The 16,756-nt window shown below is 38.2% G+C and overlaps 1 protein-coding gene across 1 annotated transcript in view; it reads left to right on the top strand.

Moving 5' to 3' along the window:
* Positions 1-16,756, top strand: part of DOCK3 (dedicator of cytokinesis 3) — a 568,243-nt gene that overhangs the window by 369,688 nt on the left and 181,799 nt on the right. Inside the window, exon 7 of the mRNA XM_064595595.1 lies at positions 7,958-8,042. Coding sequence (XP_064451665.1) covers positions 7,958-8,042 — 85 coding nt within the window. The remainder of the gene's footprint in view (positions 1-7,957; positions 8,043-16,756) is intronic.

Here is a 16,756-nt window from a genome sequence, read left to right as displayed (position 1 = left end):
AACTGGGTTTTAGAGGGGAGGGGTGATGGGTTAGCCTGCTGATGGGTATTAAGGAAGGCACATACTGCATGGAGCACTGGGTGTTATACGAAAACAATGGATCATGGATCACTACATCAAAAACTAATGATGTATTGTATGGTGACTAACATAACATAATAAAATTAAAAAAAATAAATAAATAAAAGTTCCGATTTTCTGCTCCACTGCTCTATCACTTGCCAGTAGCGGTTGACGGAGGTCCCCTCCCCTGCCGTCTGTCTTCTCGAATATCGCCTCAGATTCACTTTTCCGCACGTCCTACCTTTCAAATAGTGGTCACCTTTCTGTTCAGAGAGTTGCTGGTATTCTTTTCTTCGATCTCCTGTTGAGTTCGTTGGTGTTCAGAATGGTTTGATCCCCATGCAGCTGAATTCCTGGGACCAGACGAAATTTAGGTCTCCTACTCCTTCGCCATCTTGCTCCTCCCCCCACTGTGTAATAAGCCCTTACACAGAGATCCTAGCTCTGCCTTGTCAAGATCTATTTCAGAAGTTATTAATAACAGTTATTAATTATTGAGTACATCTACTTATATCACTGTGGGAAGTGCATGGTCTAACATATGCATTTTTTAAAGATTTATTTATTAGAGAGAGAGAGAAGGAGTGCATGTGCAAATTGGGGCAGGGGGAGAGAAGCCTCAAGCAGATTCCCCACAGAGTATGATGCGGGGGCTCCCACAACCCATGTGATCATGACCTGAGCTGAAGCCAGAAGTCAGATGCTTAACACACTGAGCCACCCAGGTGCCCCTAACATATGTATTGTTATAATGAAATGCTATTATGCTCTTCCAAGACAAGAGCTCTGTTTTACCTGATGAGGATACTGAGACTCCAAAGTACTTTTTCCAGTGTTGCATAGTGAGTGGTAGTACTGGTTTTTATACCCAGAACTGATCCCAAAGCCCATATAGTTTATGCAGGACCTTACCATCTCTCTGATTATTTTAAGTGTGATATTTAAGTGTGAGTCTTAAAACCAAGCAAATTATTGCCAGTATTTCTAGTCCATGGGTTATTTGATCTTTGTTCTAATCTCCTAGTGTGAACACTGTATGTCCCATAGTATATATCTGATTTAACATTGATTTAGAACTTTCAAGGATAGAAAGTAAACTGGTATTATACTCTTTTATTTAGAGTTTAAATTAAATGCAGAGCTCTCCACATCTACATAACAACAATTTTTATTTTGTTTCCTGAGATTAAGAATTTTTATTTAGGGGCGCCTGGCTGGCTCAGTTGGTTAAGCGACTGCCTTCAGCTCAGGTCATGATCCTGGAGTCCCTGGATCGAGTCCCGCATCGGGCTCCCTGCTCGGTGGGGAGTCTGCTTCTCCCTCTGACCCTCCCCCCTCTCATGTACTCCCTCTCTCTCATTCGCTCTCTCTCAAATAAAAATAAATAAAATCTTTAAAAAAATTTTAAAAAAATTTAAAAAATTAAAAAAAAAAAAGAATATTTATTTGGCAAAAAGAATTGAAGATCCCAGAACTAAATTTATATGGCTTATACTTGTTGGCCTGTTTGCATATGTGTATACTCCATAAGTAAAAATTACTAAAATTATATCATTTAAAAATTGGCACTTAAAATGTTGTGTTCTTACATTTTTAGAAACTGAAATACAAGAAAGGCATAAAATAAAGTTGTGCTCAACTGAACTAGCCATTATCTCTGCATAAGTCTCCTATTCAAAGAAAAAGTCAGTTAATTACATCCTCTCCAATGGAATTTTAAAACAATTTGTCTAGCAATATAATTTCAATGTGTTAATATTTTCCACACCTTCCATAAAAATGTTGCTAAAAGTTTCTTCTCATTCTAATCCCATCGCTACTATAGCATACCTAAGTCAAACTCCTGTTAACCCAGGACCCACAGGTTAATTGATCTTTGCCTTAGAAAAATACCTAAGTAAGAAATGCTTTATTCATAGAATAATTTATACGATTTTTGTACTTCTTCTTTAGGAGGAAAGTACAGATTTGAATATGGTGTAAGCATTTTACAAGCTTTTGTTGAATTAGAATGATGTTTCTGTAGATTATCAAATGAAATAATGCATATATTTTTATACTGAAGTCTCTACATTTAAGACAAATCACCAATAAATATATAATTTCTAGTTCTTATATTGTCTTTCTCTCCCTCTATCATAGTCTCTCTACTCCCCCTTTGTTTTATACCTTCTCCCTCAGATTTTCATATATCCTAACTCACCCATGTCCCTTTGTTCCCCCAGTTTATATCCTTCACCAAGGGAATTGGTTTTAGAGGAAGCAGCACAAGCAGAAGTTTGGGCTGTAGTATGCAGAAAATACTGCCACCCCTTCCTTCACACCAACAAATTTCCTCTGAGTAGATTTTTAGCTAGGATTCAGAAGGGTTTATGGTTCAGTACTTTCCCTTTAAGGATGTGGTGATATTTTCCAGCTTCGGGACACCTGAAATTAGCAGAAGTTTCCAACAACTTCTTCTTAGAGTTATTCTGATACAGGGTGTTGTGCCCATCAGTTAGTACCTTGCTATATCCAAGAAGTCTGAGATAACAATGTTTAAAGTGTGCATGTGTCAAAAATCCTTCCATGAACTTATGTTCAGATGACTAAATTTCTTTATCTTACTCACTCTTTGTGCATCTGTTTTGCTCATCATCATACCTTGCACTTAGCACAATGTCTGCACTTGGCAGGCACTATGTGAGTGTGAATCTACCTAATGAAATAGGTTTGTTCTTATGACTGGTGGCCCCTCATTCACCTATCTGTATTTGTTTCCTTCTGGATTGATATATTTGCACAAAATCATCCCTCAAACTATTATGACTGAATTGATTACAGTCACTTATTAGTATTTAACTTCAGTGGTTCTTAGTAGAAAGATAGCAGGTATGGTGGAAATACCATAGGCTCAGAGTAAGACAGACATAGTTTGAGACAAGCCCACCTCTGCCCCCTTCATAGTCCACTTCGTTAACCTCTCTGGACTTCAGTTTCCTCAGTTATAAAATGGACCTAATACTATCTACTTCCCATATTGCTTAAAGATAATATATATAAAATGCCTATCCCAAGTAAATGTTTGGTAAAGGGTAGCTATTATTATTTATGTCTTATTATATTATTATATAAGTATAAATAAACTATGCTTTCATTAGTGTAGTTATTATCTATGTGCTCTTTTTACAGTAAGTATTAGAAAAAGCCAGTACATACAGGAAATCTTTTTTTGTTTGTTTAAATTCAATTACCCAACATATAGTTTTATTAGTTTTTGATGTAGTGTTCAATGATTCATTTGGTGCATACAGGAAATCTTAATATCTCTAGCCTTTCTCAACCAATTTGGGGGGAAAACTGAGTCCTGATAACTTAAAATACCCATTGTTTATAATTAATTGACTTCACATTATTTTCTATGTTCTGTGGTTCAGATGAGGAACGACAGAAGAAAAAATACAATGGAAAATAGAATAGAGTATAGAACATTCTAAAGAAATGTAAAATTCAAAGAATTTGATATAGAGATTCAGGGCCTTTAAAGAGGTGCACATGAAAGAATGTAGGACCAGGAGTATCTCTTATACACTGCTGTGTCCCTAAGTTCAGCATGAACCTAGCACAGAGTCGGTGTTAATAAATATTTATTGAATTATTGGAGTGAATGAGTGAGTCATCAGTGGCAGGTGGTGAGACAACAGTAAATGTTTTTGTGAAGACTGTTCACCTAAACAATTAGTAAGGCCATTTTTGAAAACGCAGCTCTATACTACATCTGTATATAGATATGCATAGATGTATACCTCCTGCTTGTGTTCATCTGTTCAAGAGTCTCTTTTTCAGACACTGTATCTCTTTGATCCCAGTCCTTGTACTTTAGGCTGTATTTTGGCTAATGATGTAACACATAATTATGATAATTATAACAGCAGTAGTAGTTTACAATTCCAGACAGTGTGCTAAATGCTTTCCAACAGCCTGTGATAGTAGATAGGACAGTGTGGCCTGGGGGAAGAGCCAAAGTGCAAATCAGGCAGTTTGACACGAGAGCCCATGCTCCTCAGTACTCTGCTGCCCTGCCTCCCTGTGCTGGGAAGACAGAGAAAAGACTAAATTAACCACTCTCTGCACTTGCTGTTCACTGTTCTTAGAGTAAACCACAGGGAGAAATAGCCAGAAACCTCTTTTCCAGAATGAAATTTGTAGAGAATGTGTGTGGCTTCTCACTATACAGCATCTCTGCCTTTTTCCAGTGAGGCCAGTACTCCAAGTTAGCTTTTGAAAACTACTCTTCCTCCTTTGAAGACTATCTCAGTAGAAGGAACTCAGTCTTCATTTTATCAGATCACCCATTAATAATTTTCTTATTTCCTAAGATAATGACATCAAGAAACTAAAAGGTACTGTGCTCTACTGACTTCTAGGAGACAGAAAACACTGCTCCCAGATGAATATGAACATTTGCTTGACTCAAAATTGCTGTATTCCCTGTATCCAGGACCACTGGTGGGAAATGATAGGTCCTCAGAGAGTACCTGTGGGGTGAGTGGATGGGTGTATGCATGGGTAGATGAATGGACAAGCAAGCTAAGGGTGTCACAGTGCTAAGACAGAGTTTGCATAAATGTCAGTCTAGACAGCCCATCGCTGTGTATGGTGCACAACCACAAAACACATGCACTCAATCCCAGCCCTATTGACTTAGGTCCACTGAGATTTTTTTCTACTGCTGTTGTTTTGAAAATACCTGTTTTGATTGGAATATTCACACAGTCCTTTTTGTTACTTAATTGTAATAGTTAAACTGTTATATATTTTATGAGAACTAATGGTTAAAGAATATTTATGAAATTTGATTCTTCATTGTTGTATTTTAGAAAGTTTCAATAGCTCACTATAGAAAATTGGAAAATGTTTTTTAGTGATCAAATGTATGATTCAGTTTCCCTAATATAAATACTAAAGTCATTTTTTGATCTTCCCACTATTTTTCTACATGCATATAGAAGTATTTAAATACTTTGAGGTCATACCTGCAAAATTATCTTTATGATGTAAATTGTTTTTTATGACAAGAGAGGTAGAAAGGATGTGTTCATCTTTCTCTTGCTTTCTGTGATGCTGCTGCCTTTACATGCAGGAAGTGCTGGAAGCCAGAGACCGGACATTATATCAGAGAAATTAAGAATAACTAATATGAAGTGACTAAATGCAGTATTTTTTGATATAAGAAGACAGGATCCCAGTGGTATAAAAATTAAATCTCTTATTAACTTAAGTACATTAACTTCAATAATCAGATTCAATAGCATGGTTTTGCCATTAAACTGTAAACTATCATAGTTAAGGCCAATAGTGTATTACTGATTTCATCATGCAAAACTGAGGATTTTTTTTTTGCACCTATTTCCAAAAGTTATTTCTTCTTTAAAAAGTAATGTTTCTCTCTCTCTTTCTCTCCCCCTCTTTTAGAGAAAGTGGAGCACAAGCATGGGGGAGAGGGGCAGAGGGAGAGGGAGAGAGAATCCTAAGTAGGCTCAATGCCCAGCACAGAGCCCAACATGGGCCTAGATCTCACAACCCTCAGATCATGACCTGAGCCAAAATCAAAAGTTGGACGCTTGACCAATGAGCCACCCAGACATCCTATAAAAATTCATGTTTTTGTATTAAAGGATGATATAAGTTATATAATAGAAGAACTTGAGTTTTTATCTTTTAGTAGAAAAACAGGTTTTTCCTTTTTTCTTGCCTGCTAAAAAGTACCAATCTGAATTTTGATTCTTAATCGTGGTTATCATATTAACCTATGCGATTAGTATGTTTGCTTCTACCTTTTTCATATATGTTTGATTTTCTATTTTTGTTTTAGCAATCTTATTGCAACTTCTTTAACCTTTTCATATCTCTTCCTATAAATAGGTTATAAATTATAAATAAAACAAATGCATTTTGGATGTACACATGGTTTTTTTTTTTTTTAAAGATTTTATTTATTTATTTGACAGAGAGAGACACAGCGAGAGAGGGAACACAAGCAGGGGGAGTGGGAGAGAGAGAAGCAGGCTTTTTAAATTTATTTTTTCACATGGTTTTTGTTTTTTGGGGTTTTTTTTAGATTTTATTTATTTTTTGACAGAAACAGCGAGAGAGGGAACACAAGCAGGGAGAGAGGGAGAAGCAGGCTTCCCACTGAGCAGGGAGCCTGACGCGGGGCCCAATCCCAGGACCCTGGGACCATGACCTGAGCCGATTGATGACTGAGCCACCCAGGCGCCCCTCACATGGTTTTATTTTAAATAAGTGGCAGTTTTATGCACAGAAAGAGCCTACAGAATTAGTTTTGCTAGTATTTTCTAACAATGGTTCATAGTCTAGCTGAAGAGAAAAAAATACATACTTCTCCTTTCATTGTCTATGGAATACTTTTGCCAGATACAGTAATTTGTAACCCTTGTGTTGGAGTATAGGGTGGTCACAGAGCAGCTCTGAAGCCCTGATGAGAGTTATAGACCCTCTCCTCAGAAAAAATTCATACACGAACACACACACATACTGTTGAAAGCAATTTCAGAGTCCACAACCTCTAACTCCATTTGACTCCAGGTTTAGAGAGTGAGAAAAGAGCTAACATTTACTGAACATAAATTATGTGCCATATTTGAATGCAAGAGTTCTGGCTGTCTGAAGTTATTTACACTGCCTCATACTGCCTGCCGTATTTAATCAATCATTAATCACCATCTCTTATTCTTCCCTCCTAAAGTTATATCAGATCTTCCAAATACCTGGAGTATTTTTAGGAGTAGTACTCCTTGATTAAACTTTCATATAAAGTTTCTTAACATATTGGCTAATCATCGGAGAGTCAAAAATCGACAATTTTAGAACTTTTGATGTTTTACACAAATGAACATTTCCAGTTAGAATAAGAATGTTATTAGCTTCCTTTTGTCTGTGAATTTAAGGAAGGACAGAGCATCTAAGATTTCTTTTTAGAAGTAAAAGCCTTGATCACACCTGTGAGAGAAGAAAACAAAGAATTTAAAATGTATCAGGAATAATAACCATGTGTGCTGGCTATACAGATAAACATACATGGGGGTGCCTGGGTGGCTCAGTTGTTAAGCGTCTGGCTTTGGCTCAGGTCATGATCCCAGGGTTCTGGGATCGAGCCCCGCATTGGGCTCCCTGCTCAGCGGGAAGCCTGCTTCTCCCTCTCCCACTCCCCCTGCTTGTGTTCCCTCTCTTGCTGTGTCTCTCTCTGTCAAATAAATAAATAATAAAATCTTAAAAAAAAAAACAAAAACAAATAAACACACATGGGTGAACTGAAAAAAAAAAGACATTGGCTAATGTGTGGTAAGGTCTTTACTATAACCAATGCTGGTATTAATTAAATTGAAAATGAGATTAAAAACTCAATTAAAACATACATTTTTTTTAGTTCAGTATCTTTTGGAGGGTGATTTTTTATGTTTGAATTACAAATCTACTTGGACCCTGAATAATTTTTTCATCCTAATGAAAGTAATGCATGACTGAGCCTTGAGCATACTTGTAGGATTGGGAGGAAGAGAAAAATAAAACATGACTTACTAATAATCTATAGAAAATACATCCTTAATGAACTCAAGCAGTCTCTTATAGACATGATACTGAATGAGTTCTTTTTACCATCACAAGGGGGAACTGCTTGGTGATTAAAATTGTCAGTCTTAAAATCCCCAGCCTCATTTATTTACCTTAAGGTGAGCATAATTACATGTTACTGGATAAAAGCATGTCCCTGCTGGGGTAGTGTCTCAAGCTCTGTCCGCAAGGTCATGGCAGTTATGAGCTTCTGGGCACATAAAGAGAGATGAGTAATCTGAGGACATGGCATGCTGAGTGTGTTCTTTCTGTTTACTAGGCACTTGGGCCTGGACTTGGTGCCCCGAAAGGACTTTGAAGTAGTGGATTCAGACCAGATTAGTGTCTCAGATCTCTATAAAATGGTAAGAAATATAACACAGGGTAAGTTTGTTCCTGCACACCTCATTTTTTCTCCTTTATTTTCCCTAGTTACATTATGAAACAATATTGCTAAAGTTGTTCCTTTGTCTTTGTCCCATTGTATGTAAGGGGTCTTCCTTATTTTGACGCTACATACCTCCTTTGCTTTCTAAATGGAATTACTGTGTAAAGCTGTACCGTAATATCTAGGGGTCATTTATCTATTGTTTTTTTGTGGTGAATGGAGCTCCTTCAGCCTGCAGCAGTTACCAAAATTCTGTCTCTCCCCACCTCTTAAAAAGGAAGGTAGTTGAAGCTGTAAAGAGCCAATTTATTGGTTAATGTAATGATTAAACCTGGAAGTAATGTACCAGTATTTCTAAGAGACCTGATGCATCCTTAGCTGTCTATTGGCAGTTATTTTTTTAATTTAATTTAATTTTATTATGTTATGTTAGTCACCATACAGTACATCATTAGTTTTTGATGTAATGTTCCATGATTCATTGTTTTCATATAACACCCAGTGCTGTTATTAAAGTGTTTTGAGTTAATTAATGACCAAGATTACATTTTACAGCCTGAATGAGAAGAAACTAAAAGAAAGGTAAAAAATTTTGAGGTAAAACAAACAAACATCAGAAACCTCGGGTGACTATTAAGCTTAGACAAAGGGACTGGGTAAAACTTTGAGGAGTTATGTATTTGAGAATTATTTTTTGGTGAGAATTACAGGTTTTAGAAAGAATTATAAGTTTTTCTTTAAGAAAAATGTAATTTTGATAGGGAACTTCAAAGATATGAAGTATGTTGCCTGGTCGAGGATCTTTGGAAATATGCCTAAATAATATACAAGTAACATATCAATTGCTTATGTATATTTGCTAGTGTACAAAAGCATTTGTGTATAGTTACCCTAACTATGCGATAAGCATGGCATGTAGAGATTAAAGATGAACAAGACTTATCCCTTCCCTCAAGAATATCACCATCTGGAGTATTGGATCTTAAACCTTTCTGGGTCATGAAGACCAGATAGAATTTCTTCCTAGGACAGCGCAAGTATGGTTTTGCATACAAAGTTTTACACTCCATTTTAGGGAATTGACAGTTCCCTCTGATGATTGTCCATGAAGTCTATACATGGCCCCCATGTTTAGAAACCATTCTAGTGGGATCAAAGAGACCACAAGCAAACAATTGCAGTATATGTGCTGCATATACACTGATGTTGTTAGAGGGAGTGACTGATTACTTGGGGCTGGAAAAAAATCAATGAAAGCTTCCAGTGGCAATAATACTCAAGGTAAGCCTTGAGGGGTGGCCGGGGGTTCACCCAGAGGACAAACAAGGAGAGACATTCCAAAATGGCACAACAGCATAGGAAGTGGTAGTTCCAGGAAACTATAAGATATTTGGTAACTTTGGCATGTAAGTATGCATTAGTGATTGGGATAGTAAGGTGCAGAAGGAGGCAAGGGTCAGATCATGAAGAGTTTTGTAAGCCCCAAATTGCACTCCCTCCAACAGTCTGATGTAACCATGGGAGTAACATGATTGGATATGGATATGGGTGTGTTTATTTTTTTTAAGAGAGGGAGAGAGAGAGAGAGAATCTCAAGCAGGTTCCATGTCCAACATGGAGCCCAATTTGGGGCTCAATCTCACAACCCTGAGATCATGACCTGAGCTAAAATCAGAGTCAGATACATAACTGACAGAGCCACCCAAGTGCCCCCGGATATGGGTTTTAAATGCTGTCTCTGTCTATAGAAAATGTAAAATGCAGAAGACTGGAATCAGGGAGGAAGGAGACCACAGAAGTGGTTCGGGCAATAAATAATGGCTAGACAGCAATAAGAATGAAGAAGAAATGCAGTAGAGAATGTAGATGTTAGTAAATAAAAATCAATTTGATGATTAATTAGATGTGGAAAGTGAAGGATGATTGAGAGGTTGAGGCTAAGAACCTCCCTCACAATGGTGGCTTAGAGGATTCTATTTTTGGTGAGGATTTTGCATTTTATTTAAAGCCTATGAAGGTATTTGAGCAGGGGAATCACATGATCTGTCTTACATTTTAAAAGGATCCCTCCAGCTGATGTGCGCAGAAGGACTGGAGTAGGGCAAGAATGGAAGCAGGGAGCAGTCATTAAAGCAAAAAGATTTTAATTTTCAATATTTGGGCTAGAGTCGGAGCAAAGGAAGTAGTAAGAAATTGTTGGATTATGAATGTGTGTTGGAGATAAATCCATTCGGAGTTGTTGATAGATTGATTTGGTATGTGTGTACATATGATTTGGTATGTGTGTACAAAGAAGACTGACTCCTATGTTTTGATCTTCCCAATTTTGACCTTGTAAAAGTAGAATAGGAAACATTTTGGGAGAAGCAGGTTTGGGAATACAGCAGTGGGGATCAATATATTGGTCTGGTTTTTCCTTTCAAGTTTGAGATGCCTTTTAAACTGCCAAACTGAGATGTTGGAAGTCTGGACCTCAGAAGTGAAGTTCAGATATAACAATTTTAAAGTCATCAAAGTATATGTGGTATTTAAAGCTGTTGGATGAGATGACCACTCCTTTTCCCCGACCTCCATACAGTGAAACCCAGTGTTCAGTAGATCCTACACAGCACTTCCAAACAGCCAAGCATCAATAAACATTGGAGGAAACCTCCCATAAAAGTTAGAGACCAGAACAAATACATGTGAAAGGAACTTGGAAGAAACAGACAGTCAATAGAAGAAAATGATGGTTGCTGTCTGCAAAGAGAAATGAGGAAACAACAAGGAGACAGAGTGGAGCAATCTAAGAAGCAATCAAAGGAGCTCTAGAAAATTACAAATGAGATAACAGGGATAAACTTGATACAAAGATTAGAAAATAGGGTGACAGCAACAAAAAACTATCAATAGGAGAGAAATGTTAGAGGTTTGATCCAAGAGGTCCAATATCCAGATAATGGAGTTTCAGAGGACAGAACAGAGAAAAAGAAAGAAAATTACTGAAGAAATCTTATTAAAAATTTTCCAGGGTGATGATATCACCAAGATGGTGGAATAGGAGTTTTCCATCCTCTGTCCCCCATGAAGATCAACAATTAGGCACAAATGGAAAATAGCTCTGGGAGAGCTCAGAGGAAAGCTATCACTTAAGAAGCCTCAGTAAGACAGTAGAGCAAAACCTCAGAATAACTATAAAAAAGGGTAGGAAGAACAGTTTTATTTTGCTGCATCATTCCATGCCCCAGGATGGCACTGCTCAGCACCAAGAAAGAACTCCTGGCTTAAAAGAGTTCCCCTCTCTAGGAAAAAGGAGAGGAGGAGGAGTAACCAGCTTACCCAGCCCTTCAGGCCACTGTATAAGAGGAACCACTTCAGTTTTACCCCACCCAGAGACTGGCAAAGCTGAGACAACTAGAGATAGGTAGGAACAAGGAAAAGGGCAGGGGCTACCTATATCAGCCATGCAGCAAGAGTGATCATGGTTCCCACTGGCCTGCTCTGCATAGGATCCCAGCAGCCTTCACTGCCGAGGACTTCAACTACCCTTATAGATGCTACAAACCCCTGCAGCTTTCATCACTGAGGACCTTGTCATGGACCCCAGCAGACTGTTCACAGAGGACCCCAGCATCTTCCACCTTTGAAGAAACCAGTGGCCAGCGAAGCTGCCACAGAACCCCTGCATATTTTTTCACCAAGTTTTTCACCCCACAAGTATTTGCATTCACAGATTCCAGCCCCCTGAGCACCTCCTGCTCTCTCCCCATGAAATATGCAGCAGCCAGCCCCTGCTCTGTGGCTATGCACATGTACATACCAGCCTAGACTCCCATGGCTGACCCCCATGGCTGTGCATATGTTAATGCCTAGCCCCTGCAGCTGTATACCTGCACACTGCTAGCCTGACTTCTGTCACTGGCCTCCATTGGCGTGCATGTTCCCATGGTGAACTCCTGTAAACACAGGAGTGTATGCCAGCAGCCAAGGCCCCCACAGCTGCTTATGGGTCCATATTTGCCCTTGACACTTGTCAATGGCCTGCATCAATGGACTCACCCAAAGCTAGCCCCTGCAGCTATGCACCTGCATATTGCCAACCCAACTCCTGTCCCAGTCTCCACTGCCTCTACAGCTGCACAAATGCATGCCAATAACCAGGGCCCCTGCAGTTGCTAGTGCATGTGCAATTGGCATCAGCCTCTTCTCCTGCTCCCTTACAATTACCTCTGTGTCTGCAGCTTTCCCCTGACATTTTGCAGGTATCGGCAGCTGAGGGTAATACATACTACCAGCTCTGGCCACCACTGCTGTCTGCCCACATTCCTAGCTGCTGGACTTGGAAGAGCCACTGAGGACCCCAACAACCATTGCAGACACTGTGGACCCTCTGCAGCTCTCCACAAGGATCACATGGTGATGTTGTGGACCTATGTGGCCTAAACCAGTGATATATACACTCTTGGGCCCAGAGCTGCCACATGTACTTAGCACCCTACACCGCTAGGCCCAGAGTCACAGCATTCTCTGGCATGCCCCCACCCATTGGTGAAGGTCTTTCCTCTATCTAAGTCAGTCAGTACAGTCTGGAAGAAGTGACTGCTCTTCACATGCACAGACAACTATTCAAGAGTACAGGAATCATGAAAATCAAGGAAACATGATACCACCAAAGGAACACAGTAAACTTTCAGTGACCCTTAAAGAAATGGAAATACACCAATTGCCTGATAAATAATTCAAAATAATTGTTCTAAAGATGCTCAGAGAGCTTATAGCTCAAACAGAAAAACAATTCAATAAAATCAGGTAAATAATATAAGAACAAAATGAAAAGTTCAACAGAAAGATAGAAAACATAAAAAGTAACCAAATAAATTTTGGAGCTGAAGGATACAAACACTGAAGAATTCAATAGAGAGCTTCAATATCAGAATGGACCAAGCAGGAGAATCAGTGAACTCAAAGACAGATAAATTGAAAAAGAATGAAGAAATACTGTGGGACTTCTAGGACACCATTTAAAGAATTAATCTACACATTATTAGAGTACCAAAGAAGAGAAGGAGAAAGGGGCAGAAAGCTTATTTAAGGTGATAGTGGCTGAGAACTTTCTAAATCTGGGGAAAGATTTGGATATCCAAATCTTTGGATATCCATGATATCGAAAGATTTGGATATCCAAATCTTTGGATATCCATGATATTCATAGGTCTCCAAACAATTTCAAATCCTCAAAGAGATCTTCTCCAAGGCATTACAATAAATCTGTTTAAAAATCAAAGAATCTTCAAAGCAACAAGAAAAAAGAAGCTTGTCACTTACAAGGCACCCCCCATGATGCTATGAGCATATTTCTTAGCAGAAACCTTGCAGGCCAGGAGAAAATGGGATGATATATGTTCAAAGTGCTGAAAGGAAAAAACAAAACAAAACAAAACAAAACCTGCCAGCCAAGAATACTTTACCCAGGAAAGTTGTCCTTCAGAAATAAAGGAGATATAAAGATTTTCCCAGACAAAAGCTGAAGGAGTTCAAAATTACTAGACTGACTTAAAAGAAATGCTGCAAGTTCTTCAAGCTGAAATGAAAAAATGTTTTGTTTTTTGTTTTTAATTTTATTATGTTATGTTAGTCACCATACAATACATCATTAGTTTTTGATGTGGTGATCCACGATCCATTGTTTTCATATAACACCCAGTGCTCCATGCAGTACGTGCCCTCCTTAATACCCATCACCAGGCTAGCCAATCCTCCCTCCCCCCTCCGCTCTAAAACCCTGTTTGTTTCTCAGAGTCCATAGTCTCTCATGGTTCATCTCTCCCTCTGATCCCCCCCCTTCATTTTTCCCTTCCTTCTCCTAATGTCCTCCATGCTATTCCTTATGTTCCAAAATAAGTGAAACCATATGATAATTGACTTTCTCTGCTTGACTTATTTCACTTAGCATCATCTCCTCCAGTCCCATCCATGTTGATGTAAAAGCTGGGTATTCATCCTTTCTGATGACTGAGTAATATTCCGTTGTATATATGGACCACATCTTCTTTATCCATTCATTGGTTGAAGGACATGTTGGCTCTTTCCACAGTTTGGCTATTGCGGACATTGCTACTATGAACATTGGGGTGCATATGGCCCTTCTTTTCACTACATCTGTGTCTTTAGGGTAAATACCCAGTAGTGCAATTGCTGGGTCATAGGGTAGCTCTATTTTCAAATTTTTGAGGCACCTCCACACTGTTTTCCAAAGTGGCTGTATCAACTTGCATTCCCACCAACAGTGTAAGAGGGTTCCCCTTTCTCCACAACCTCTCCGACATTTGTTGTTTCTTGCCTTGTCCATTTTTGCCATTCTAACTGGTGTAAGGTGGTATCTCAGTGTGGTTTTGATTTGAATTTCCCTGATGGCTAATGATGATGAACATTTTTTCATGTGTCTCTTAGTCATTTGTATGTCTTCTTCAGAGAAGTGTCTTTTCATATCTTCTGCCCATTTTTTGACTTGATTATTTGGTTTTTTGGGTGTTGAGTTTGAGAAGTTCTTTATAGATCTTGGATACCAGCCCTTTATCTGTAGTGTCATTTGCAAATATCTTCTCCCATTCTGTATGTTGTCTCTTTGTTTTGTTGACTGTTTCCTTTGCTGTGCAGAAGCTTTTTATCTTGATGAAGTCCCAAAAGTTCATTTTTGCTTTGGTTTCACTAGCTTTTGGAGATGTGTCTTGAAAGAAGTTGCTGTGGGCGATGTCAAAGAGGTTACTGCCTCTGTTCTCCTCTAGGATTTTGATAGATTCCTGTCTCACATTGAGGTCTTTCATCCACTTTGAGTTTATCTTTGTGTATGGTGTTAGAGAATGGTTGAGTTTCATTCTTCTGTTTATAGCTGTCCAATTTTCCCAGTACCATTTGTTGAAGAGACTGTCTTTTTTCCATTGCATGTTTTTTCCTGCTTTGTCAAAGATTATTTGACCATAGAGTTGAGGGTCCATATCTGGGCTCTCTATTCTGTTCCATTGGTCTATATGTCTGTTTTTGTGCCAGTACCATGCTGTCTTGGTGATCACTGCTTTGTAATATAGCTTGAAATCAGGCAACGTGATGCCCCCAGCTTTGTTTTTCTTTTTCAACATTTCCTTGGATATTCGGGGTCTTTTCTGATTCCATATAAATTTTAGGATTGTTTGTTCCAGCACTTGAAAAATGTCATTGGAATTTTGATTGGGATGGCATTAAAGGTATAGATTGCTCTGGGTAGCATAGACATTTTAACAATGTTTATTCTTCCAATCCATGAGCATGGAATATTTTTCCATCTTTTTGTGTCTTCTTCAATTTCTTTCATGAGTGTTCTGTAGCATTGGATTATTCTGAATTTGACTCTATACCTATATAGTGTTCTATAATTCTAGTATGTAATATGGTGTTCTATAACTCTAGTATAAAGATTAAAGGACAGAAAATTTTAAAGTAACTGTAGCTAACACAAAAACAGACATATAGATCAATGGAACAGAATAGAAAACCCAGAAATGGACCCACAACTATATGGTTAACTAATTTTTGACAAAGCAGGATATCCAATGGAAGAGAGACAGTCTCTTCAACAAATGGTGTTGGGAAAACTGGACTGCAACATGCAGAAGAATGAAACTAGACCACTTTTTTACACCATACACAAATATAAATTCAAAATGGATGAAAGACCTAAATGTGAGACAGGAAACCACTAAAATCCTAGAGGAGAACACAGGCAGAAGGAGATCTTTGAGGTCAGTCTTGGCAGCTTCTTACTATACACATCTCTGGAAGCATGGGAAACAGAAGCAGAAATGAACTCTTGAGGCTTCATAAAAATAAAAAGTTTCTGCACAGCAAAGGAAACAATCAACAAAACTAAAAGACAACGTTCCGAATGGGAGAAGATATTTACAAATGACATATCTGATAAAGGGTTAGTATCTAAAATCTATAAAGAACTTATCAAACTCAACACCCAAAATAATGAATAATCCAGTTAAGAAATGGGCAGGAGACATGAACAGACATTTTTCAAAAAAAGACATCCAGATAGTTAACAGATAAATGAAAAGATGCTCGACCTCACTCATCATCAGGGAAATATAAATCAAAACTACAGTGAGATATCACCTCACATCAGTCAGAATGGCTAAAATCAACAACACAAGAAAAAACAGATGTTGGCTAGGATGTATGGAGAAAGGGGAACACTCTTACACTGTTGGTGGGAATGCAAACTGGTACAGCCACTCTGCAAAACAGTATGGAAGTTCCTCAAAAAGTTAAAAATAGAACTACCCTATGACCCAGCAATTGCATTACTATGTATTTACCCAGAGGATACAAAAATACTGATTCAAAGGGGCACATGTGCCCTGAGGTTTACAGCAGTATTATCAACAATAGCCAAATTATGGAAAGAACCTAAATGTCCATTGACTGATGAATGGATAAATATGTACAATGGAATATTACTCAGCCATGAAAAGGAATAAAGTCTTGCCATTTGCAACAACATGGATGGAGCTAGAGTTTATTGTGTTAAACAAATTAAGTCAATCAGAAGAAGGCAAATACCAAATGGTTTCATAGTGGAATTTAAGAAAACAAAACAGATGAACATAGGGGAAGAAAAAATAGAGAAGGAGGCAAACCATAAGAGACTCTTAACTATAGAGAACAAACTGA

The sequence above is a fragment of the Mirounga angustirostris genome, unplaced genomic scaffold (assembly GCF_029215605.1).
Source record: "Mirounga angustirostris isolate CCGP_5_RB_7025 unplaced genomic scaffold, mMirAng1.0.hap1 SCAF_1, whole genome shotgun sequence".
Lineage (NCBI taxonomy): Eukaryota > Metazoa > Chordata > Mammalia > Carnivora > Phocidae > Mirounga > Mirounga angustirostris.
This window is presented reverse-complemented; position numbering and strand designations above follow the sequence as displayed.